Here is a 25,649-nt window from a genome sequence, read left to right on the forward strand (position 1 = left end):
ATTATGTAGTATCAGAACTAGGATGAGAACGTAGCTCAATGGCAGAATGATTACCTAGCATGCACACCGTCCAGGGTTTGAACCACAGTACCACATAAATCAGATGTGGCCAGAAGTTCAAGGTCATCCTTGACTACAAATGCAGTTTAAGGCCAGCCTTATGAAGTTCGTAAGACTCTCAGAGAGAGAGAGGGTGGGAGAGGGAGAGATAGATAAATGACTAAATAAATACATACATGATAGACACTATGGCATCTCACGGTGACCACTCAGCTACTTTCTAGACACCCACACCAAGGGGAGCGAACGTCTTCTACAGTTTGTGCTGTGGGCGGGGTTCTGGACAGGGGCGTGGCCCATCCCATCCTGGCCCAATGGGTGTCGCGGGGGCGGGGACCTCCTTGCATCTGGGTCTCGCACCAGTTCGCTTCCTGCAGTTCCATCTACCTCGCGGGTGCCTCTGGTGTCCCTCGAGGTCTCCGACCCCAGCCCTCCCTCAGCCCACCCGCCCAACCTGCAGCCCCCTCTCGCCATCCTCAGATCCTAGCCCGGGACAACGGGGGATTGCCATCATGGGTGATGGAGGGGGAGAAGGAGAGGACGAAGTCCAGTTTTTGCGGACGGTACGCTTTGTCTGGGTTGGGAGGCTTTGTGGGGATTTCTCGCTGACCTCTTAGAATCTCTCTGTCTCTGTCTTGCTGGTGGTCTCTGAAATCCGGGTCACTTTGGGTGGCCGCCACTTGGTCGTGTCTGTGTCTTCTCGTCACCTTTTTGACCATAGAGAATTAGCAGGATTTGGGAGGACGGGGTGGGGAGGGGGAGAGCCTCAGTTGCCCTCTCCTGACAGGAGAGGTTTGGGGTCACTGAGGGAGGACCCCCTCCTGCCATCCTGGAAGCAGGCACTTGAGGAAGGTGGTTCTAATTCTTGGGCTTAATTTAGCTGTCCTCCACCCCCACCCTAGCCCTATTCCCTTCTTGCTCCAGGCTCTGACCTATTTAAATTCTTGGGAAGGGGGCTGGGGTGGGCTGGCCGACACTGTTCTCTTCAACTCCTTCGGTGGTCTCCTTGGGGGTCTCTTGGATCTTGAATGTTCTTTCCTTGGTTTTGGTGAGGATAACTATGTCTGCTCAGTGTTTCTGAGTGATGTCTCTCCCATCTCCGTGGTATGTCTTGTGATGTCTCTGTCTTTTGTCCCTTGGCTTCAGCCCTCTGAGGTTTGCTGTCCCTCTGGTCCTGTCTCCCTGAATCTCTGATCCCCAGCTGGGGGCAGGGATGCGACTTGGAACAACAGGTGTCTCTCCCAGAATAGCCCTCTTTTCTGGGCTCTGGGCAGGGGGCAGGGAGGGGCAAAGGAGGGGTGCTGCCTCTTTCTTAGTCCTTCATACCATACCCTCCTAGGGGCTGAGGTTGGTATGTGAGCATGGGACTCTCTTTTGGGACCGGTCTGCCGACCTGCCCTGTCCCTCTCCCCCCAGGCCCTGGATCCACGCAGAAATGCTGACGCAGCATTCCTGACCCAGAATAGGACCCTGGCAGGCTGGGTCCGGTTTCTTGGGAGGGAGGAACAAACAGCTGGGACTGGTAATGAAGGATGGCGACAGCTGGATAGGAAGCCACTGGAGGAGGGCCTCTCCGCAGCCCCAGCCCCTTAGCCCGCCTACACTATGGGTTTGGCCTTCCACAGCCTAATAAGCCCATGGCTGTGGCTACCAGCTCCTGAGCAGTCACCCTGCTCCAGGCCCAGTGCCCAGGCCTCAGCCTCCCGAGGCATCTAATTACATTCCCACTGCCCTATCTTCTGAGGTAGGGCCCTATCTTTATCTCCCTGGGAGGTTTGAGGGAAACCAAGCCCCAAGTGGTAAACTTGCCCAAGGTCAAGGCCAGGAAGTGGTATCTCTGAGTGCCCGAGAGGCAAAGTCTTGCTTTTACCAGGGGGAATCAAGCCCAGGCTTGCTGGGGTAGATAGTGTCAGGCCAGGCTGGCCTAGGCTCGGTCTGTTTTCCTCAGTGTTACTGAGGTTGTGTGGTACCTTCTTCAAAAACAACAACAACAAAAAACAAACAAACAAACAAAAAAAAAAAACCCCAAAAAACCTTTTTAAAAATCATATCCCACTTGTAAGAAAGAATCTGTATTGCAACCTAGGGCGTGTACTACATGTTCATAGATGCTATTAAACAAAAAGAAAATTCCAACTTTAAAGCAGAGTGTGGTGGTATATACCCATGGTTCCATCGTCCAGCAAGCCGAGGCTGGAGGACTGAAAGTCCAAGGTTGGCCTGGGCAACATAGTAATTCAAGACCCATCAACTTGGTGGCATAGTTGACAAGCAGCCAATTTTACCAATTCAAAACAGTCACCAAACCTCAGAGCTTTTCTGAGAGGGGGCAGTTTCATGTTCTGAAAGCCAGCTTTAAACTTGATACATAGCTGAGGATGACCATGGACTCCTGATCCTCTTGTCTCCACCTCCCAAGGGCTGGACTTACAGGTGGTCTCTGACATAGTATGCAAACCAAGTAACCACCGTGGTAATTGAGGCACAGAACACTTCCTGTACCCCAGAAAATCCCCCCTGCCCTTCAGAGCAGCCTCCCTGCCCTTCCGTCATCACAGACCCTGCTAGTCACCACTAGAGCTTCACGGACAGTGTCTGTTCATTTCTCTCTTACTGCTTAGGATATTTTTGACATGTAGCATGTATCTAGCCCAAATTCCTTTTGAGCAGAACTTATTGGTATCCTGTTTTACGGCTATATTGCAGTTTGCCTGTATCTTTACTTGCCTGGTGCACACTGAGGTAGTCATGTCTTCAATATTTTGCTACTACAGACTGGCCTCAAATTCAATAAGATCTACCTGCCTCTGTTTCTCCAATACTGGGATTAAAGGCATGGTCACATACACCTGTTTTGGGGGAAGTGGTTTGAGACAGGGTTTCATTGTATAGCTCCGGCTGTCCTGATACTCACTTTATAGACCATGCTGGACTTGAACTCACAGAGATCCACCTGCCTCTGCCTCCTGAGTGCTGGGATTAAAGACATGAACAACCACACCTATCTTGACACACCTATTTTTAATAACAACTTTCACCTTGATATCAGACTGGTCATGTTATTTTCTTATTCTTGTTCTATTTTCTTTGATTATTAAGGGTGCTGGCAATAGCCCTTCAGATCACTTCCCTTGTTTTGAATATAGTGACCTCTACCTCTGTCCACACTGGGATCTCTCAGGTCAGAACCTCCAGAGGTCAGGGGCCTGGTTAAAAGTGCAGGTTCTCTGCAGACCCCAAAATCACTGGGTCAGGTTCAAGGATGGGAGTCGTGGTAGTGGAGCGCAGGGGTACAAGGAAGCTGACTTTTTTCATTTGTTTGTTTGTTTGTCTTTTTTTTTTTTTTTTTTTTTTTGAGACAGGGTCTCATATAGTTCAGGCTACTCTTGACCTTGAATTCCATGTCCTCCTGCCTCCACCTCTAAAATAGTTGGAATAATTAAGGCATTGTACCACCATGCCTGGCTTTGGAAATTACACTATTTTATTGTATTGTATTTTCTGTTCTTCTCTGTCCCTCATCTGCTAATTACCTACTCACTTAGCCATCTATCTATCTCTCTACCTACCTATCATCTATCTATCTATCTATCTATCTATCTATCATCTATCTATCTCTCTACCTACCTATCATCTATCTATCTATCTATCTATCTATCATCTACCTACCTACCTACCTACCTACCCATCTATCATCTATCTATTTATATCTACCTATCAATCATCTATCTATCAATCAATCATCTATCTACCTACTACCTACCTACCTACCTACCTACCCACCTATCTATCATTTATCTATCTACCTATCATCTATGTATCTATCTATCATCTAGCTACTATATATCTACCACCTATCTTCCTTCCTTCTCTGTCTCTCTCTTTCTTTCTATCAAGATAGGGCCTTGCTATATTATCCAGGCTGGTCTTGAACTCCTGGACCCAAGTGATCCTTCTATCCCAGCTTCTGGAGTGGATGAGAGTACAGGTATGCATCATTTCAACTGGTTTTGCAAGCAGCATTTAAAGCCAGGTTCCTCCTCTCTTCCCTCTCATGCAGGAGAGAGTGGGCGTCAGTACTGTGTGCTTAGGTTTGCTGTAATGATCAAATTCCCGGTTCTGATTTATATCCTGGTTTTGCCATTCACTTGCTCTCTCTGCTTGGGAAAGTGATTTTAATTTTTTTCCTCTAGCTCAGTTTCCTCGTCCGGAAATGTGGAGAGAGAGGAAAAAAGCCATCCACTAAGGACTCCAAGGGCCCATCTAAGTGTCTCTCTGACCTCATTGCATCCCTCATCCCTGCTGGTCCCACGACCCCATCTCACTTGCCATTCCTCAACACCCCTGCACCCACCGGCCACAGGCCTCTGCATAGGCTGTCTCTCTGGAATATCCCTACAGATGACCAGTCCTGCTTCTTTTCTATTTGGACAAGGCTCAAAGGTCAAAGGTCATCTTCTTGGAGAGGCGGTGTCGCTTCACCCCCTTACTGATGTTTCCTTTGCCTTAATACCACTCTGTTATATCAGTCTGGCTTATTTTTTTTCTAGAACACCTACCACTAACAATAAACTTATGTATTTACTTACCTGTTTATGGATGATCTACGGGTGAGGATATCAGCTCCTTGGGGGCAAGGTTTCTCTACTTTATTCAATGCTGTGTATTCAGTGCCTAAAACAGTGCCTGGTAGGCACCTCAATAAGTGTCTGTTAAATAAAAGACAAGCATATGACAACCAGTAAATGCTTGCTAAATAATGTTCACGTTATGTAATTACTATAGATACTAAGATGCCCAGCATGTAACAAGATGTCAGAGATACCAAGACAGAGCAATTATCTTTAGGCCATGCTTCTGTCCCCTCCTGGGTCGGGCAAAGGATTGAAGACTGCCTATGTGGATTGACACTCAGGATTAGAACATGTCTATCTGACATGCTTGGGAGTTTGGAGGTCATGTGATTTCCGGCAGGATGTATTATCTTCTTTTTTCTTTTCTTTTTTCTTTTTCTTTCTTTCTTTCTTTTTTTTTTTTTTTTTTTTTTTTTTTTTTTTGGTTTTTCGAGACAGGGTTTCCCTGTGCAGCTTTGCGCCTTTTTCCTGGAACTCACTTGGTAGCCCAGGCTGGCCTCGAACTCACAGAGATCCACCTGCCTCTGCCTCCCGAGCGCTGGGATTACAGTCATGTGCTGCCACCACCGCCTGGCCTTACCTTCTTTAAAAATGTTTTCTAACCTTTATTTTAGGTGTATAGGTGTTTTGTCTGTGTACTACATCAGTGTAGTGCCTTTAGAGGTGGAGGAAGGTATTGGGTTTCCTGGGACAGAAATTACAGATAATGTAGGTGCTGGGAATTGAACCTGGGTCTTCTGGAAGAGCAGCCAGTGCTCTTAACCACTGAGCCATCCCTCCAGTTCCATTTCCATTTCTAACTTTCTTGAACTAATTTCCTCTGCTACAGAATTTGCGGGGCATCGTGGTATACCCCCGGAAGCCCAGCATTTCGAAAGTGCAGGCCGAAGTGTTAGGAACTCAATGTTATCTTTGGCTACAAGGCAAATTTGAGGCCAGCCTGGGCTACCTGAGACTCTGCTGCCAAAACAAAACCGCCGGGGGGTGGTGTTGCACATGCCTTTAGTCCCAGCACTGAGGAGGCAGAGCCGGGCGGGTCTCTGCGAGTTTGAGGCCAGTCTAGGCTACAGAGAGAGTTCCAGGACAGCAGCCAAAGCTGCACAGAGAAACCCTGTCTCAAAAAACCAAAAAACCAAAAACAAACAAAAAAAGAAACCCTGTCTCAAAAAAACCAACAAAACAAAAACTAAACAACAACAAAAAAAATAAAATAAAAAAACCCATTTAACTTGTAAGAAAGTTGATACTTTCCACGTTCCACTGTGTTCCCTCGTTAGGAGAGGAGCTAGATTTTGGCTCCAATCCAAACTCCTCTTACCCGCTGTGAAGCCAGGCATGGAGACACACCAGTAACTCCAGCTAGCTACGCCAGGGGCTGAGGCAGGAGTATCTCAGGATCCTGGGAATTCAAGGCAAGCCTGAGCAACTTAGGGAGACGCTGTCTGAAACGAAGAATGAATGAATGAGTGAACAACCAACCAACCAAATAGATCAATAAATGGAGGCGGGCTGGTGTGGCGTGTATCTCTTCTACAAGGGGAAAGAGACAGCTCCACGGCACGCAGAGCCTTCTCTGGTCCCACCGGTGAACATTGTCCCTCTGTTCTCCCAGGATGACGAGGTGGTCCTGCAGTGCAGCGCCACCGTGCTCAAGGAGCAGCTCAAGCTGTGTCTGGCCGCTGAGGGTTTCGGCAACCGCCTCTGCTTCCTGGAACCCACCAGCAACGCGCAGGTCTGTGTGCACCAGGCGCAGAAGGAGGGCCAGGTCGGGAGGGCAGGGTTTTGAGGCCGCAATGAAGGCTCTGGAGCCGGAAAGGGGGAAGCTGACAGGAGGGGGTGGGAGGAGCGAAAATGGGGAAGGGGCGTGGCCTGAGATGGGACGGGAGCAATCTCAGACTGGTAGAGTCTGGAACGGGCGCATGTGTGAGGTGGGGCCTGGAGGGGCGGAGCCCTAGATGGGGGCGGGGTCTAAGGGGGGGCAAAACCTGAGATGGTGGAGCCCGGCCAGAAGAATAAAAGGCGATGCCAGAGGTGGGGAGAGATTTGAGGTAGGGGGAGGTCACTGGAGAGAAAAGGGCGGGGCCTGAGGTGGGGGTGGAGCCTAATGTGGAACAGGGTCTCAGGCGGGTGGGGAGGGGTTTGAAGAGTGAAAGGAGGCGGAGCCTATGGTGGGGGCGGAGTCTTAGGTGGGTGACGAGGTGTGAAAGGAAAGTGAATGGGGGGAGGATTCGTATGGGCAGAGAGCGAAGGGTCTCGGAAGGAGGAGAACTGGGCAGTTTAGAGGAGAGGACGGGGCAAGAGATGGGAAGAGTGTGTGCCTTAGATAGCAAGGGTCTGAGAAAGGGCTCTAGACATGGAGCAAAGTTAGAATCTGAAAGGCAGGTGACTTTGGAATCAAGACTAGAGGGTCCAGGCATCCAGGAGAATTTTAGCAAGGGTTTGCAGGAGGGCATGGAGGCCAAGAGGCCAGAGAAGCCTGAGGTCCCAGGGTGAGGTATACTCAGGGCCTGAGAGAGGAAAGTTCCTCTGCAAGGAGCACCTGGGATTGAGAGGAGATGGCCTCTGGTGGAGGAGGTCACCAGACGTCTGATGGGCAGGGAGTTCAGGCACCTGAGGGGACAGGGAGTCTATCTCTCCTGCCATATGACTGGAAAGGCAGGGATGAAGGGTAGAAGTAGTGTTCTTCTAGGGCTGGAGAGATTTGGGGTGATTTGCAGGAAAGACACATCAGGGGCTTCCTGCAGGAGGAGCAGGGTCGGTGTGATGAGACCAGGGGGCATAGAACAGTTGAGTGAGGTAGGTGATCTGGAAGTTTCTGTGGAGCTGGATGAGTTGGAGGAATTTGAAGGAGGAGACTGAAAGGTGTTTCCTGTGATTTTGATGTGTCTGATGCCTGGCTGGGGCCTCTTGTGGGGCGAGGGTGGGGTCTGGGTGTCTGGAAGTGTGACTATTCAGGTTAAGGGACAGACAAGGCACAGTAGGGAATGGTGCGTGAAAATCTAATGACCCGAGTGATGTTTGTTGACCCCACCTCAGAATGTACCCCCTGATCTGGCCATCTGCTGCTTCGTCCTGGAGCAGTCCCTGTCGGTTAGAGCCCTACAGGAGATGCTGGCCAATACTGTGGAGGCTGGTGTAGAGGTAAGGCTCCCCTCCAAGGAGCAGGGAACAGGGACAAGGATGGGTAAGGGGGCCTGTGGGTCATTCACCATGTGCTCTTCTTCCTCTCTCTGCCCTGCCCCCCCACAGGCCCTCAATTTGGATAAGTGGGTAGGTCTGGCCTTGGGTGTCATGTTTTTCCCATCACTCCCGACCCCAGGCCTGCTGCTCAGGCCCACATCCTGAACACAGGGGCTGGAGGATTTCCCCCACCCCAGATGTCAGGGGCTGTGGAGCCCAGAACATGCCAGGCAGGAAGGAAGGAGGGAGCAAGGGGCTTCTGAGCCCCTGTTCCCTGGCCCATTCCTTTCTCTTCTTCTCTATCCTCCTCCCCAGCCTGCCCGTCACTGCATGGGACCTCTTCCCTCACCTCCTTCCATCCCAAGTGTGGGTCTGCCATAGGACCATGTGGCCCCATGACATGGCTCCCTCAGAGCATGGGCATGGGAGAGCCACGATGGAGGCATGATGCCATCAAGGAATTGGATGTACCTCCCTCCTCCAAAGAGCCAAGTCTTCTCATGCATGGGAGCGTGTGGCAGCACTAGGGGTCACTTTGTCCCAGTGGCAGAGAGTCATGTGACAAGCAATAGTTAGGCCAGTGCTGGTTCAGTTCTTTTTGTTTCCAGAGCTGAGGATCGAACCCAGGGCCTTGCACTTGCTAGGCAAGCGCTCTACCACTGAGCTAAATCCCCAACCCTGGTTCAGTTCTTTTATGACAGGCTAGAGTAGATGGGATACTGGGGCTCTCTTGAGTGTCCTTAGTCACCTGGAAGATTCATACACCTTGGGTGACATCAGGACCTGGTTTATAAGAGGAAAGAGGCAGGATGGCAGAGTGGGTTTTGTAGTTTTTGTTTTGTTTTATAGAACCTTGTGTATCCCAGGCCGGCCTCAAATTCTTTAAGTAGCTGATGTTGACCTTGAACACCCGATCCTCTTGCTTCTGCTTTCCAAGTGCTAAGATCACAAGCTTCTGGGCCTTGGGGAAGCCCATAAAACACTCCATGTCTAGGTTTCTCAGAGATAGCCCCTGCTTCTACAGATGGGAAAATGGATGCAGGCGATATGTTGGGTGTTTGAGCTGAGGTTTCCTGCCTGGGCATAGCGTTTTGTGGGGTTCATATATCCACCGGTGGATAAGCCATATGTTTTGGAAAGTGCTGGAAATCTGGGCATCTGTGCTTACTCTGCACCGTCTCTTCCCCTGTAGTCATCCCAGGGCGGGGGACACAGGACACTCCTGTATGGCCATGCCATCCTGCTCCGGCACGCACACAGCCGTATGGTGAGTACATTACCCATAGGTGCAGGTGAAGGAGAGGGTTCAGGCCTTCCAGGAGGCTGACCTCACTCTCCCACCGTAGTACCTCAGTTGCCTTACCACCTCCCGATCAATCACTGACAAGTTGGCTTTTGACGTGGGACTACAGGAAGATGCAACAGGTGCAGGGGCTATGGGCAGGGAGCATGATGGGTATCCCAAATCAGGGAACAGAAAGTCTGCAGAACTCGATAGGTGTGCATGAGGCTGTATTGGAGTCAGGAAGAGGGGCCTGGGCACAGAGTGTTTGAACATATGGATGGACACATTCTATACAGGTGTGGAGGAAGATGAGGTGGGAGTTGGTGGTGCAATAGGGGATTTATAGACTCCAAGGTCTGGAAAGCTCAGTGGCTGTGAGTACCCTGGGGAAGAGCATTGTGGGAAACCATCATCCTGACAGTCACCCCACTCATAGGAGAGGCCTGTTGGTGGACGATGCACCCTGCCTCCAAGCAGAGGTCTGAAGGAGAGAAGGTTCGTGTTGGGGATGACCTCATCCTTGTGAGTGTCTCCTCTGAGCGATACCTGGTGAGTAATCCCATCTCCCTGAGGGCTCCTGCTGCTCCCGTAGGCGTGTATGGGATTTACCCCATCTGTCACCATTGGCTGGCCCAGTGGGTATCTGACTCACAACTCCTGGTTTTCTGATATCCTATATTTCTGATCACCATCTCTCCCTGCATTTCCTAACTTGCTCTCGTTCGCCTGATCTGTGACCTCCGACTCCCTGCCTTGATTCTGTTTGGTGTCTCCCTTTGTTTATTTCCCACTGGTTCTCAACTCTTGTTAATTCCATTGTCTCTGACCACCACACCTTGGTTGCCCCCAGCACCTGTCAACCGCAAGCGGGGAACTCCAGGTTGATGCCTCCTTCATGCAGACTCTGTGGAACATGAACCCCATCTGCTCTGGCTGTGAAGAAGGTGAGGACCCCAGGCTTCTGGCCCCTAAGATGAGGCCATCAAAATAGATCCTCAGGTGCTTCCTCAGACATGCCCAAACCAAATCTTGGGATCTCACACTTCAGATCTTCCAGTGAGGGCTTTCACAGCACATTTCTTACTGACTCCAAAGCCGGGTTCACTACCACTTCCAAACTCAGCCCAAAGCTTCCATACCAAGCTCAGTCCTTGAGGTCAGACTCACAGCTTAGAGCAGTGGTTCTCAACCTTCCTAATGCTGGGACCCTTTAATACAGTTCCTTATGTTACGGTGACCACCAACCATAAAATTATTTTCATTACTACTTCATAACTGTAATTTTGGTCTGTTATAAACCATCATGTAAATATCTGATATGCGGGACATCTGATATGTGACCCCTGTGAAAGAGTTATTTGACACCAAGGGGACGTGACCCCCACAGATTGAGAACCACTGGTTTAGAGCATCGACCCACGAGTTTAATCCTCAGACTTCAGTAGTCAGATAGAAGCACAGACCAGAGCCCTGAAATCTAAACCTCAGATCCTAAATCAGGACCCCTGCTCAGACCTCAGACCTTATGCTACCAGCCTCGGACTCTCAAAAAAGTTTTAATTGAAGTGTGTGTGTGTGTGTGTGTGTGTGTGTGTGTGTGTGTGCCCACCTGTTCTAAGGTCAGAGGATAACTTGAGACCTTTTGCTATGTAAGTCTTGAAGACTGAACTCAGGTTGCCAGGTTGGTGTCTGGTGCCATTACCACCTTCCTGGCTCTAGAATCTCAAATTTTAATTTCACTCTCAAAAACCCAAAATCAAACTCCGGCACTCACAAAAATAAATAAATAAATAAAATAAAATAAAAAACAAAACAAAACCAAAACACAGGGCTCGTGACGGCTCTGCAGTTAAGAGCACTGGCCCTTCTTCCCGGACAACTCGAATTTGATTCCCAGCCCCCACATGGTGGCTCACAACCATCTGTAACTCCAGTTCCGGGGGATCCAACACCATTTCTGACCTCCATGGGCACTAGGCCCACAAGTGGTACAAGGTACTCACGTAGGCAAAACACGAACCCACATAAACAGACAGCAAAACCCCAGGGCTGGGGAGACAGCTCAGCCAGTAAAGTATGACGTAAGGGCCATCCCCATCACTTACATTAGAAAGCCAGGTTCCTACCCTGTCACGTACCTGCGTGTAATCCCAGTGCTGGGAGGACCAGGCCAGAGGACCCTCGGGGTTTCCTGGACAGCCAGTTGAGCTGGGTCAGTGAGCTCCGGGTGCAGTGAAAATCCTGCTCCCCAAAAGTAAAGTGGAGGGGGATCTGAGAAAGACACCCAGTGCTGACCTCTGACCTCCACACGATGTGCACACATGTGCATGAACACCTGTATACATAAGTACACACACACACACACACCCCATGTACACATTTGTACACAGGAAGGGGAAATCCCCCACAAAACCACACATGTGAACTCTCCTGAAAGCAAACTAAAGACACCAAAACCAAAACCAAAAGCCCGACAATTTCAGTCTCAGATCCTATGGTAAGAGCAGAGGATGGCCCTAAGTTCTGACCCAACTTCAGGGTCCTGAACCAGGGAACCAAGCTGAGACTTAAACCCCTGACTCCCCAGCCCTGAAACCCAGACCCACCAATTTAAAAAACTCTTAAAAAAGATTTATTTTTATTTTATGTGTATGGGTGTTTTGTGTACGTGTGTGTCTGTGCACCATGTATGTGCCTGGTGCCTGCAGAGGCCAGAAGAGTGTGTTGGATCCCCTTGAACCATATTTACACAGATACAGTTCGAGGTGCTATGTGGGTGCTGGGAACAGGACTCGGGGTCTCTGCAATGGCAGCGAGTGCTCCTAACTGTGTAGACATCCTCCAGCACCTTTGTTATTTCACTACAAAGCTCATGGCTTTCCAAATCCATACTCCCGAGCTCAGAGTCTCAAACTCAGATCATAACCCAGAACCTTGACCTCACATGTCAGCCCAAGATCCCCCAAATCAATACTCAGAACTGAGGTCTTTATTGCCATCTCTAGGCTCAGAGGTGAACATCACGCCTCCAAATCCTAACCTCAAACCTCAGAAGACAGAGCCCAAGAGCAAGGAGCGCTAGACCCAGCCCTCCAACCACACAATCCGACCCCAATCTCGAAAGTCCAAATACAGACCCTTAAGTCATGACTCTAAGTCTCCTGGCATATCCAGATCCTTATGGGTTGGCCTCTGACCTCAGCTCTCAAGTCTCCCATCCCCACTTTTTAGTCCTTAAACATGGCTAAATCACAGACTGTCAACACTGCTCCCCAATCCAGCCTTTCATCTTCCATGGGGAAGATACAGGACTCCTAGACCCCACATTGACTTCTAGATCTTCTGAGACTCCTGCCTCACAGCAAACACATTTCCTTGATCTTCCTCAGGCTTTGTGACTGGAGGCCATGTCCTCCGCCTCTTTCATGGACACATGGATGAATGTCTGACCATTTCCCCTTCGGACAGTGATGACCAACGCAGGTCTGGGCTCTGGCAAGGACAAGGAGACTTGGGGCCCAGGGGTGTGGGTGGGAAGATTGGTTGGGTACTCTGTGCTTTTTAGCTTTCTGTGGCTGTGGCAATAGAGAAAAATACTTGAGAAAATCAACTTGATAAGGGACAGACTCTTTTGGTTGCAATCCATGATGGCTTGGCCCTATCGCTTTGGGTTCTTCATGGCACAGTTTATCATGGCAACAGTATGTGGCAGAGGCTGGTTTCACCCTATGCCATTTGAGGACACAATAAGGAAAATGGAAGGGACAAAGTTGTGCGATTCCAGAGACCTAACATCTTTCCGCTGGGCTCCCTCTCAAAGTCTCTACCACTTCCAATAGTTCCACCGCCCGGGGACCAAGCCTTCCACAGATGGGCTGTTAGGTTGGGGACTGGAGTCTGCGTTCCTGACCTTGTTCTCTCCTATATCCCTAGACTTGTCTACTATGAGGGAGGGCCTGTGTGCACGCATGCCCGCTCGCTTTGGAGGCTAGAGCCGCTGAGAATCAGGTGCGGTGGGGGAGAGGTTGGGGACTCCTGTGGAGCCTGGGAGGGGAGAAAGGGTCTTGAAGGAGATCTGAGGAAGGTACTGGAAGGTTTTGGGGGACAACCTAGAGAGCCTGAGGGAGATTTAGGTCCTCAGAGTTCCTGGAACCCTAGAGGAAAAGCCCTTGGGGAAGGCAGGAGGTTCCTGAGGGAGAGATGGAGTTCAGGGGGAAAGTTTGTGCATTGAAAACTTGATGAGCCAGAGCTCTGAGGACAGCTGGGAGCTTTGAGGAAGGTTCAAGGGCCCGCAAGAGGATGGAGCTACTGAGCAGGGAGGAGAGAGTTCTGAGAAAGATCCAGCGGACCCTGTAAGAGAGATGATTGAGTAGTTTCAAGCCAAGACTATAATAATGGCTACTAGGGAGGGGTCCCCTGATTCTCCCTATGGACACCCTCCACAGCTGGAGTGGAAGCCATCTCCGCTGGGGTCAGCCGCTTCGAATCAGACATGTGACCACTGGGCGGTACCTTGCACTCACTGAGGACCAAGGCCTTGTGGTGGTTGATGCCAGCAAGGCCCACACCAAGGCTACTTCCTTTTGCTTCCGAATCTCAAAGGTTGGTGTGTGTGTGTGTGTGTGTGTGTGTGTGTGTGTGTGTGTAAGGGGCGAGGTGCCCTTCCTCATCTGCAGCCCTGGGTCCCACTCCAGCCTCCTGGCTGTAGGCTCTTGCTTGGGGTCTCCCATGACGCCAGGCAGAGGAGGCTGACATCTGTTCTTTGTCCCTGCAGGAGAAGCTGGATGTGGCCCCCAAGAGAGATGTGGAGGGCATGGGGCCCCCTGAGATCAAGTATGGAGAATCGCTCTGCTTTGTGCAGCACGTGGCCTCAGGCCTGTGGCTCACCTATGCTGCCCCGGATCCCAAGGCCCTGAGGCTTGGCGTGCTCAAGAAGAAGGTGGGCTCCTGGAAGGGGTGGGTGTGTGAACAGGGGCAGGGATGGGCTGCGGTGTTCATTACCCAGCTTCTGGGAGCCTGAGAATGAGACTGAGATAGACAAGAAAATCAAAGGGGTGTGTGTGTGTGTGTGTGTGAGTGTGTGTGTGTGTGTGTGTGTGTGTGAGTGTGTGTGTGAGTGTGTGAGAGTGTGTGTGTGAGTGTGTGTGTGAGTGTGTGTGAGTGTGTGTGAGAGAGTGTGTGTGAGTGTGTGTGTGAGAGAGAGTGTGTGAGTGTGTGTGTGAGAGAGTGTGTGTGTGTGTGAGTGTGTGTGTGTGTGTGAGAGAGAGAGAGTGTGTGTGTGTGTGAGAGAGAGAGAGAGAGAGAGAGAGAGAGAGAGAGAAAGGCGCAGAGATAAACTGAAATTTATAAACAGAAATTGAAAAATAGAAAGCCATACACAGAGAGAAAACAAATCTAAGGGCCGGCAAGGTGGCTCATCGGGTAAATTCGCCAAGCTGCGGCTTTGGGTTTGAACCCTGGGAACCCGAATGGTGGAAGGAGGGAGGGAACTGACTCCGTCAGGCTGTCCTGACTGCCGCGCGTGTGCACATCCACAGCCACTCCCCACGAAAATCTTCCAAATAATAACAGGCTGGCCCTGGTGGTTCACACCAATTACCCTAGCACTCAGGAGGCTGCCGGGGGACTGAGTTTGAGGTCAGCCTGGATTACACAGTGAAATCCTGTTGAAAAAGTCCCCCAAGAACAGCGCTGCGGTGGTAGCTCTGCTGGGAAAGGGCTTGCCTGGCGTGCATGAGGCCCAGGTTGCACCCCCAGCACCCTGTAGATCAGGTGGCAACCCCACCTGACCTCTCTGTGTGCACATCCAGGCCATGCTGCACCAGGAAGGCCACATGGATGATGCACTGTCACTGACCCGATGCCAGCAGGAGGAGTCGCAGGCTGCCCGAATGATCTACAGCACGGCAGGCCTGTACAACCAGTTCATAAAGTAAGCCTGCCCGCCCTCTCCTAGGCTCCCCGCACTTACGTACCTGACAGATGTCAGAGTCCCTCTTCAGAGACCTCCGATGTCCACAGCCTCGACCTCCGCACAGCTAAGACACGCATGACCTCTGACCTTACATTCCAGACCATTACCTGACTTTCACACCAGCACCCACTCTTCACCGGCCCTCTCCAGTCCCGACTACTCCCACGATCCCTTCAAGAGCCCATGCCAGTCTCAGCTCCGTCATAGGTTCTAAGTGGCCTTGGGCCAAGGCCTTGCTTCTGTTTCTCTGTCCTCCCTAAAAGCGAAGCCCGTGGGGTCCCGCGCAGGATGGGGTGGGGCTTCCAACCCTGCCTGAGCACTGTGGTCCCCACAGGGGTCTCGATAGCTTCAGTGGGAAGCCACGGGGCTCGGGGCCACCGGCTGGGTCAGCATTGCCCATCGAAGGCGTCATCCTGAGCCTACAGGATCTCATAGGCTACTTCGAGCCGCCTTCGGAGGAGCTGCAGCATGAGGAGAAACAGACGAAGCTCCGCAGCCTGCGCAACCGACAGAGCCTCTTCCAGGAGGAGGTGAAGCCAGGCGTGGAGGGCGGAGCCCGAGGGGCGGGGCCTCAGGGGTGGGCGGGGTTGGTGGGCGGGGCCTGGAGGGCGGAACCGGGTGAAACTGAGGGTCAAGACTAGACAATCTGGCCTGGAGTTGAGTCTGAGGTGAGAGGGCAGAACCAGAGTCGGGCGTAGGGATACAGGGACCTAGGCTGATCTTGGGAGGAGCTTACTGGGGTGAGGTACTAGTCATCTCTTAGAACAATAAGGGAAGAGGTGTGGGGTGTTCAGCTCTGCTGGAGTGGGAGAAGCGGAGAGGGGTGGAATAAGAGACCTGGGCCGAGGTCAGGCACTCGGCTGCCTTGGCAATGGTGGGAAACAGATATTCGGAGGCATAGCCTGGCCCCTCCTCCCTTGATGAGGAAGAAGAATCACGGTAACAATAACAAAACTGCCACCAGGGTAGGATTAGTACAGTATATGCAGGGCGCTTAGAGTTCCAATGCAGGTAGGTGGGTTCAGTGGGAGACCCTGCCTCACAAAAATAAGATGGGGGCTAGAGTGATGACTCAGTGTTTAAGAGCAGGTACTGCTCTCTCAGGACCCAAGTTCAGTTTCCAGTACCTGTATCTGGTGTCTCAAAACACCCAAACTCCAGCTTCACAGGGGTCCGATGCCTCTGGCCTCCACATGCCCCTGCACTCACATGCACACACTCTCACACATACATAGATTCAAAAATAATAAAGTAAATCTTTAAAATACAGGACAACTGAGTGTGATGATGAACACCTTTAATCCCAGTACTTGGAAGGCAGAGGCAGGAGGATCTCTGTAAATTCAAGGCCAGCCTGGTCTACGGAGCAAGTTTCAGGCCAGCCAGGTCTACGTAATGAGACCCTATCCTTAAAACAACCCAAAAACCAAGATAGCAAGTCATCATAGAAGACCCCAAAAGTTGCCAGCTGGTGGTGGTAGTGACAACACCTTTAATCCGAGCACTTGGGAGGCAGAAGAGGATGCTTTCTGAGTTCGGGGCCAGCCTGGTCTACAGAGTGAGATCCAGGACAGCCAGGGCTACACAGAGAAACCATGTCTGGAAAACCAAAACCAAAAGACTCCACAATTTGACTTCTAGTCTCCACAGAAGCAAGAATGCATACTGGCACACAAATAAATACATAAACACACACACACACACACACACACACACACACACACACACACACACACTGTCTCAAAATGCCAAACAAAAAAATGCAAACAAAAATTTGAGGTACCATCTGGAATTCTTTTTTATCCTCCTTAATACAGTATTTCTATATGTAGACCTGCACCTCTGCCTCCCAAGTGCTTAGATGAAAGGTGTGAGCCGCCATCACCCGGCTCTATCTGTAATTCTTAAGTATAGGAAAGATAAGTTTCATTCAGGTATCAATATAATGCTATTAGCTATGAGTTTAATATTCCTCAATAAAACACTGTATCATGAATATGTCTCTTTATATAGAAACATGTATAATATAGCAAGGTTATGCACTAACTTATTGAAGAAAAAAAATGTGTTCAGAAGCTGAGCACAACAGTCCCAATTATGTGGGAAGGTGAAGTAAGAAGGTCATTTGAGCCCAGGAGTTTAGGGCTAGCCTGGTCCACATAGCAAATATACTCTGCCTCCCTCTCGCTCTTGGCAGTAGCCGAGGATACTCTGTCCCTTCTGCTTTCACTCCCAGTTGCTGGAGATAAGTGTGTGTCTCCATGTTTATTTTATGTGGTTCTGGGGACCAACCCCAGAGCTTCATTTCTGCTAGACTTGAGCTACATCTCCAGCCATGACTCCTGGTTTGTTTTTGTTTTTGCAGCTGGGGGGCGGGGCAGGTGGATTTTCGAGACACAGCCCAGGCTGTGTTGGAGCTCACTCTGTAGACCAGGATGGCTTCGAACTCACAGAGGTCCGCCTGCCTCTGCCTCCTGAGTCCTAGGGTTAAAGGCTTGCGCCACCACCGCTGGGCTCATGACTCCATCTTTAAAAAATTTTTTAAAATTATAATTTACTTTATTCTCATTGGTGTTCTGCCTGCATGAGGGTGTTAGAAGTCCCGGAACTGGAGTTACAGACAGGTATGAGCTGCCATGTGGGTGCTGGGAATTGAACCTAGGTCCTCTGGAAGAGATGCTGAGCCATCTCTCCAGCCCCTAAAAATAAACATTTTAAGGCAGGGATGGTGACTCATCAGGATTAAGGAGGCAGAGATATAAGGAACAAATCCAGCCTGGCTTACATAACAAGCTCCTGTTTCAAAAATAAAAATTATAGTGAGTCAGATGTGGAGGCTTGCACCTGTGATGCCAGCACTTGGGAAGCTGATGTATGAGGATTGTCACCAATTCCAGGACAGCCAGGACTACATGAGGCCCTCTTTCAAATAAACAAACAAAACTATATTTATTCAGACATTTACAGGAATCCCCTGTATTTTTGCTATGAGTAATGATTCAATGGTTGATAATCCATTGTATGCGATTTTACAGAATGTTACTGGGAATAATGAGAATTAATTGTATATGCTCTATATACTTTTCTCTGTCTGTGTGTGTTAGAATTCACAATAAAAGGGCTGGAGAGACAGTTCAGCCAGTTAAAGTGCATGAGAAACTGAGTTAGATTCTTAGAACTCACGACGTAACAACATCAGGCGTGGAGGTAGGTACTTGTGGTCCCAGCACTGGGGAGGCAGAGACAGGCAGAGCCCCAGTGCTTGATGGCCAGACAGTGTAGCCTAATTGGTGGGCTTCAGGCCAATGAGAAACCCTGTTTCAAAGGAGGTAGAAGTTGTTCTTTGGCCTTTATGCACATACATGTGCATGCTCATTCACACACACACACACACACACACACACACACACACACACACACATGAATAAGGGCTCAGTGGTTAAAAGCACTTGCTGCGCCGGCCATGGTGGTGGCACACGCCTTTAATCCCAGCACTTGAAGGAGAGGCAGGTGGATCTCTGTGAGTTCGAGGCCAGCCTGGGCTACAGAGTGAGCTCCAGGACAGCCAGCACTAAACAGAGAAAGTCTGTCTCAAAAAACAAAACAAACAAACAAAAAACAACAAAAGAGCACTTGCTGCTCCTTCAGAGGACTAGGGTTCGGTTCCTAGTACCTACACAGCCAATTACAGCTATCTGTAACTCCAGTTCTAGGCGATCCAATTTCCTCTTCTGACTTCTGCAGGCACCAGGCATAGACATGGCACACGTACATGCAGGCAAACTATTTGTACAATATATAAATTTACAAAATTCAGAATAGCTGAGCATGTTGGAGCACACCTTTAACATCAGAATTCTGGAGGCAGAGGCAGGTGGATCTGTATGAGTTTGAGGCCCGCTTGGTCTACACAGTGATTTCCAGGCCAACCAGGGCTACATAATGAGACCCTGTCTCCAAAAATAAAACTGATAATAAATCACAGTAAAGGAAGAAGAAAAACCCACATTAAAGTGTCAGAGGGGAGAGAGCGAAAGAAATCTCTTACGGTAGGAGGTAAAAGTGAACTGGCCCAAATTGCAGCCTGGAGTGGGGAGCCTGGAACCAAGTAGAACGGAGGGAAAACTGTAGATTACATACCACAAGTTCAGCCTTAATGTTAATAAGGGCATAGCATGTTGGAGATTGAGGCAAAGTGCACAGGAACAGCTTGATGTGTCAAGGAGAGGAGGGTGCTGAGACTGAATGGGGACGTGGAGCTAAGGAAGCTGGGTTACCTCTGGGGACATAGCCTGTCGTAGGAATATGATTTAGTAAACCCGGGAAAGGCAAAGAAGTGTGGGTCTGGGACTCCTGCTGTAACCCTTCATTTCTTCGCCCCAGGGGATGCTCTCCCTGGTCCTGAATTGCATTGACCGACTCAACGTCTACACCACTGCTGCCCACTTTGCCGAATTTGCAGGGGAGGAGGCAGCTGAATCTTGGAAGGAGATTGTGAACCTGCTCTATGAACTCCTAGGTAAGGGCACTCAGAGCTGACTTCCCCGAGAGCACTCAGATACCCCATCCTAACAGATCTCACCCCCATGTCCCCTACAGCCTCTCTGATCCGTGGCAATCGTACCAACTGTGCCCTCTTCTCCACAAACTTGGATTGGTTGGTCAGCAAGCTGGATCGTCTGGAGGCCTCATCTGGTAGGAGAGCCCAGGAGATGGGGATGGGAAGGTTGGAGAGGAAAAGCCACTCCCCCTCACCTCTCTTGTGGGCACCCGGCAGGCATACTGGAGGTGTTGTACTGTGTCCTGATTGAGAGTCCCGAGGTTCTGAACATCATCCAGGAGAACCACATCAAGTCTATCATCTCCCTCCTAGACAAGCATGGGAGGAATCACAAGGTTGGCCCTTCACCCCTGACCTCTCACCTCTGACCCTGGAACCCTGACCTCTCCCAGGACTCCTCTCTTTGACCTCACCTTTTGCTAAACTTTATTTCTATGCACTTCCACCCCAACTGGATAGTCTCAAATTCATGGCTCTTCAGTGGATTCTGGGCCACAGATGAACTTAGTTGGCTCTCTGAAATGCATTTTATAGCCATTGGTGGGGGCAGATAGGCTTTACAGTTGGCTACAGGCCCTGTCAGTGCCCACTGTACAGTTTCAAACCAGTTCATACCTTTCCATCTCCCATCTGGTCCATGCAAGCCAAAGTTTAGAACCCTTGTAATCCAACGTCTCATCTTGACTCCTGAGGCTCTGGTTGACCTCTTCCTTCACTACCCCAGTCTCTGCACTTAATGATGCCTTATCCCAACCCTTGAGGGCCACCCCCAGCCTCTTGCCTCACCTTCCTCTTTGACCTTTGATCTTCCTCCTTGACCTCCCAACCTTTCTCACCCCATGATTCCAAGCAGGATCTCCATGTTCTAGCTGGACTCAGTGCCCCCCCTTCTGGCTTTCTTCCTCCCACAGCCTCCCCACCCTGGTACCCTCACTCTCCTTTTTGATTTTCAGTTTTTAGACAAGGTCTCACTCACTGCACAGCTCTGGCTGTCCCAGAACTCGCTCTGTAGACCAGACTGGTCTCAAACTCACAGAGATCCACTTGTCTCTGCCTCACATGGGATTAAAGGCGTGTGCCACCGTCCCTGCCTATCCTCACTCTCCTTGACCTCTGAACTTGATTTCCAGGTCCTGGATGTGCTGTGCTCACTGTGTGTGTGCAATGGTGTGGCTGTGCGCTCCAACCAAGATCTCATTACTGAGAACTTGCTCCCTGGCAGGGAACTTCTGCTACAGACAAACCTCATCAACTACGTCACCAGGTGTGTCTCTTCACCTCAACATTGACCCCCGAGTCCTGAGCTCAGGCTCGAACCCAGGTCCTCTGCAAGAGAAGCCAGTGTTCTTAACTTCTGAACCATCACTTCAGTTCCTCTCTTTGTCTCTTTCCTTCCCCTCCATCTGGCTCTCCTCTCCACTCTCCTGTCCTATCTCTCCTATAGCATCCGCCCCAACATCTTTGTGGGCCGAGCAGAAGGCTCCACGCAGTATGGCAAATGGTACTTTGAAGTGATGGTGGATGAGGTGGCTCCATTTCTGACAGCTCAGGCCACTCACCTGCGGGTGGGCTGGGCCCTCAGCGAGGGCTACAGCCCCTACCCTGGAGGCGGCGAGGGCTGGGGCGGCAATGGGGTCGGCGATGACCTCTATTCCTACGGCTTTGATGGGCTGCATCTCTGGACAGGTACTTCTACCCTCCCGGGGGGGTTCTCACTCCTGACTTTTGGCCCCAGAGTGTCCAAGATTCTGACAGCACCCCTTAGAGTTTAAGTACACACCTTTAATCCCAGCACTCAGGAGGCAAAGGCAGGCAGATCTCTGTGAGTTTGAGGTCAGCCTGATCTACAGAGTGAGTTCCATGACAGCCAGGGCTACACAGAGAAACCCTGTCTCAAAAAACCACCACCACCACCAATTATAATTAAAATTATTATTATTATGTAATAAAAAGCAACCTTTGACTCCTCACCTCTCATTTGACCTTAACTCTAGAACTTTCAGAATTCTGTCCTTCACCTGTTCCCTCTTAGCCACGAAATTCTGACCCTACAGGGCTGATCCCAGAAGACTGCCCTGTTATGACCTCTGACCTTTGATTTATGACCTCAAAGTTTCCAGAATTTGAACTCTAGGAACTAGACTAACATCTTATTGCATATCTCCCAGGAAATCTGACATCAGCTCTTAATTTTAGGACTATCCATGGGAACCTTCACTCTTACAGATTGGGCCCCACAAGATCCCTTAATAGCCACCACTTGTTCCAATAAATTGCTTTCTCAGAACTTTTGACCCTTGACCCCTTTCTGGTGACTTGCTGTAGGGCATGTGGCACGCCCAGTGACTTCTCCAGGACAGCACCTCCTGGCCCCGGAGGATGTGGTCAGCTGCTGCCTGGACCTCAGTGTGCCATCCATCTCCTTCCGAATCAATGGCTGCCCCGTGCAGGGCGTCTTCGAATCCTTTAACCTCGATGGACTCTTCTTCCCTGTCGTGAGCTTCTCAGCTGGCATCAAGTGAGGACCCATCCCTGCTCCTGTCTGTCCCAGTCTACTAGGCTTCTCCAATGAAAATTTGTCCTCCTAAGAGGCAGGGTCAGAGCAGCCTGCTTCATGACTAGGTGGCCAGAACCCTTACATGAAGATCTCCATGACCTCAGTGTGACCCTCATGATTTCTGATTCCTGTGTCCTTCCAGGGACCTCTGAGTAATCCTAGAATTTCACACTGATGTTGTAATGACTCCAGACTCTCACGGAGATATCTCCGCGACCTCAGACTCTTCCAGTGACTTTAGGATCTGATAGAGATCTATGATCCTGTTTGATATCCCAGTGGCCTCAGAGGGTCTAATAAGCTCACACTCTCCCATCACCACATTCTCCAAAGAACTTTTATGGATCCAGAACTTTCCAAATACCCCCAACTCTTTGAGTTCCCATTCACTGGAAATCCTGTTTATTTTGTAATTATAGTAAAATTTAAGTGACTCCTAATTGACTTCTGTGATCCTAGGGAAATCCTAGACTGCTTGGAGTCCTCACATTCCCGAGCAACCTCAGGGTTGCTCCCATACCCCCACTAACTGCCAGCTCTCTCCTTCAACCTCCCATGATGCCCTTTCTCCTCTCCCAGAGTGCGATTCCTCCTTGGTGGCCGCCATGGCGAATTCAAGTTCCTGCCCCCACCCGGCTATGCTCCATGCCATGAAGCTGTGCTTCCTCGGGAGCGACTCCACCTCCAACCCATTAAAGAGTACCGTCGGGAAGGGCCTCGGGGGCCCCACCTGGTGGGCCCCAGTCGCTGCCTCTCACACTTGGACTTTGTGCCCTGTCCTGTGGACACCATCCAGGTACAGCCTGTTCTATGAGGGTATTCTTTCTTGTAAACATTTATTTCAATAATCATTTATTTTTATAGGCTTCTATTGCTGTGGTAAAACACTGACTGTAAGGAACCTGGGGAGGAAAGGGTTATTTTAGCTTACTCTTCTACACCGCAGTCCCCCAGTAAGGGACGTCAGGGCAAGGCCTCAAGGTAGGAGCTTTGAGAAAGAACTTGGTGGTAGAGCCCCTGCCTAGAATCCCCAGTGAGGGGCTGCGGTGTGGCTCAGTGGTAGAGCCCCTGCCTAGAATCCCCCAGTGAGGGGCTGGGGTGTGGCTCAGTGGTAGAGCCCCTGCCTAGAATCCCCCAGTGAGGGGCTGGGGTGTGGCTCAGTGGTACAGCCCCTGCCTAGAATCCCCCAGTGAGAGTTCGGGGTGTAGTTCAGCAGTGTAGGGTGATGTATGAAGTGCTGGGTTCCAATCTCACCAGTGTGTGGAGCACTCTTGGTAAGAGTCTCGTTGCTGTCTTTACAGAGAGAAGGAGATGGCTGCCCATTCAGCCAGTGTTTTCTGAACAGCTTTCTGGCTCTGACCCTCGCTCTCGTTGGGTGGTTCTGGAAGCTCAAGGACTAGGGCAGCTCAAGCTCTGTCTCCAAGGGGTTCCCTGTCCACAGGGACACCTGGGCCTGGCCCCAGGTGCCCCTTAACTCTGATGATGCTGCATCCTTGCTCCTCTGGATATTACCTTTCTAGTCAAGGCGGGTGTGGAAACAGGGCTTTGGCGTATCATTTCTGGGGGAGGAGGCCAGATAGGACTCACATTATCAGGAAAAGAGGTCACAGTGGAGGTGCAACAGGATCGCAGAGATCTCACAAATGTCCCCTTCCCCCAGATTGTCTTGCCTCCCCACCTGGAGCGGATCCGAGAGAAGCTGGCAGAGAACATTCATGAACTCTGGGCACTGACTCGCATTGAGCAGGGGTGGACCTATGGTCCGGTGAGCCGGGACCCCAAGAGGGAGGAGCAGGGATGGTGGGGAGGAGCAGGGATGGTGAGGAGGAGCAGGGATGGTGAGGAGGAGCAGGGATGGTGGGGAGGAGCAGGGATGGTGAGGAGGAGCAGGGATGGTGAGGAGGAGCAGGGATGGTGAGGAGGAGCAGGGATGGTGAGGAGGAGCAGGGATGGTGGGGAGGAGCAGGGATGGTGAGGAGGAGCAGGGATGGTGGGGAGGAGCAGGGATGGTGAGGAGGAGCAGGGATGGTGAGGAGGAGCAGGGATGGTGAGGAGGAGCAGGGATGGTGAGGAGGAGGAGCAGGGATGGTGGGGAGGAGCAGGGATGGTGAGGAGGAGCAGGGATGGTGGGGAGGAGCAGGGATGGTGGGGAGGAGCAGGGATGGTGAGGAGGAGCAGGGATGGTGAGGAGGAGCAGGGATGGTGGGGAGGAGCAGGGGTGGTGGGGAGGAGCACGGATGGTGAGGAGGAGGAGCACGGATGGTGGGGAGGACAGGGGTGGTGAGGAGGAGCAGGGGTGGTGGGGAGGAGCAGGGATGGTGAGGAGGAGGAGCAGGGATGGTGGGGAGGAGCAGGGATGGTGAGGAGGAGGAGCAGGGATGGTGGGGAGGAGCAGGGATGGTGAGGAGGAGGAGCAGGGATGGTGGGGAGGAGCAGGGATGGTGGGGAGGAGCAGGGATGGTGGGGAGGAGCAGGGGTGGTGAGGAGGAGCAGGGGTGGTGGGGAGGACCAAGCAGTACTGGGACTTCAGGTACCGAGGGGTCTTTGGGTTGCAAGTGGCAGAAGCACAGGTCGGAGATTAATGGAGCAGCACATAGGGGTGGGGTGAAGGGGAGCCCCAAGATTGACCCTGGTGTTTCTTTAGGTTCGGGATGACAACAAGAGGCTTCATCCATGTCTTGTGGATTTCCACAGCTTGCCAGAGCCTGAGCGGAATTACAACTTGCAGATGTCAGGGGAGACACTCAAGTGAGAGAGCTGGGGGGTGGGGCAGAGGGTGGGAGGGGCAGAGGGTGAGGGGGTAGGGAGCGGTGGGGGGGCGTAGAGAGTGGGGGGTAGAGGGTGGGGATGACTGATGGTCAGGAGGGGCCGAAGGAGAGACAGAGACTGGAGTATGGGTCAGTGGTGGGCTGCTTGCCTGGAATCCACCAGTGCGGTGCTGGGCTGGGGCTCAGTGCTAGAATGCTCTTTCGGCATGCACAGGGTCCTAGATTACATCTCCAGTGTAGCCTGAATAAATAACCGAAAGAGAACGAGGGTCAGTAGAGTGTTGGCTGCATAAGCTTGAGCGTCTGAGTTTAGATCTCCCATATAAAAAGCCACATGGTGGTGTGTACCCCTCCTACCCTGGGGAGGAGACTGGCAGCTTAATGGCCAGCCAGGGTACCCAGTTGAGGACTCTAGGTGAGAGATCTTGACTCAAAAAATCAGGTAGAAACTGGGTGAGGAAAGACATCTGGCACTGACCTGTGGCCTCTGCACACATACACATGCATACATATATGCACATGCAAATGTGTGCACAGACAGTATCCGAGACAGGATCACAGAGAAGGGAAAGAGAAACACACACAAGGGAAAGGCAGGTGTGGTCCATCATCCCAGATACTTGAGAGGCT

The 25,649-nt window shown here is 51.0% G+C and overlaps 1 protein-coding gene across 1 annotated transcript in view; it reads left to right on the plus strand.

Moving 5' to 3' along the window:
- The first annotated feature begins 438 nt into the window (after window positions 1–438).
- Window positions 439–25,649, plus strand: part of Ryr1 (ryanodine receptor 1) — a 60,982-nt gene continuing 35,771 nt past the window's right edge. Inside the window, exons 1-23 of the mRNA XM_036203333.1 lie at window positions 439–623; window positions 6,307–6,426; window positions 7,731–7,835; window positions 7,944–7,964; window positions 9,067–9,141; window positions 9,221–9,299; window positions 9,596–9,708; window positions 10,010–10,103; window positions 12,549–12,642; window positions 13,093–13,167; window positions 13,605–13,761; window positions 13,934–14,098; window positions 14,970–15,091; window positions 15,468–15,663; window positions 19,517–19,652; window positions 19,733–19,828; window positions 19,911–20,029; window positions 20,825–20,958; window positions 21,139–21,380; window positions 22,020–22,212; window positions 22,831–23,047; window positions 23,912–24,016; window positions 24,896–24,999. Coding sequence (XP_036059226.1) covers window positions 573–623; window positions 6,307–6,426; window positions 7,731–7,835; window positions 7,944–7,964; window positions 9,067–9,141; window positions 9,221–9,299; window positions 9,596–9,708; window positions 10,010–10,103; window positions 12,549–12,642; window positions 13,093–13,167; window positions 13,605–13,761; window positions 13,934–14,098; window positions 14,970–15,091; window positions 15,468–15,663; window positions 19,517–19,652; window positions 19,733–19,828; window positions 19,911–20,029; window positions 20,825–20,958; window positions 21,139–21,380; window positions 22,020–22,212; window positions 22,831–23,047; window positions 23,912–24,016; window positions 24,896–24,999 — 2,813 coding nt within the window. The 5' untranslated portion in view covers window positions 439–572. The remainder of the gene's footprint in view (window positions 624–6,306; window positions 6,427–7,730; window positions 7,836–7,943; window positions 7,965–9,066; window positions 9,142–9,220; window positions 9,300–9,595; window positions 9,709–10,009; window positions 10,104–12,548; window positions 12,643–13,092; window positions 13,168–13,604; window positions 13,762–13,933; window positions 14,099–14,969; window positions 15,092–15,467; window positions 15,664–19,516; window positions 19,653–19,732; window positions 19,829–19,910; window positions 20,030–20,824; window positions 20,959–21,138; window positions 21,381–22,019; window positions 22,213–22,830; window positions 23,048–23,911; window positions 24,017–24,895; window positions 25,000–25,649) is intronic.

Source organism: Onychomys torridus, chromosome 1 (assembly GCF_903995425.1).
Source record: "Onychomys torridus chromosome 1, mOncTor1.1, whole genome shotgun sequence".
Classification (NCBI taxonomy): Eukaryota; Metazoa; Chordata; class Mammalia; order Rodentia; family Cricetidae; genus Onychomys; species Onychomys torridus.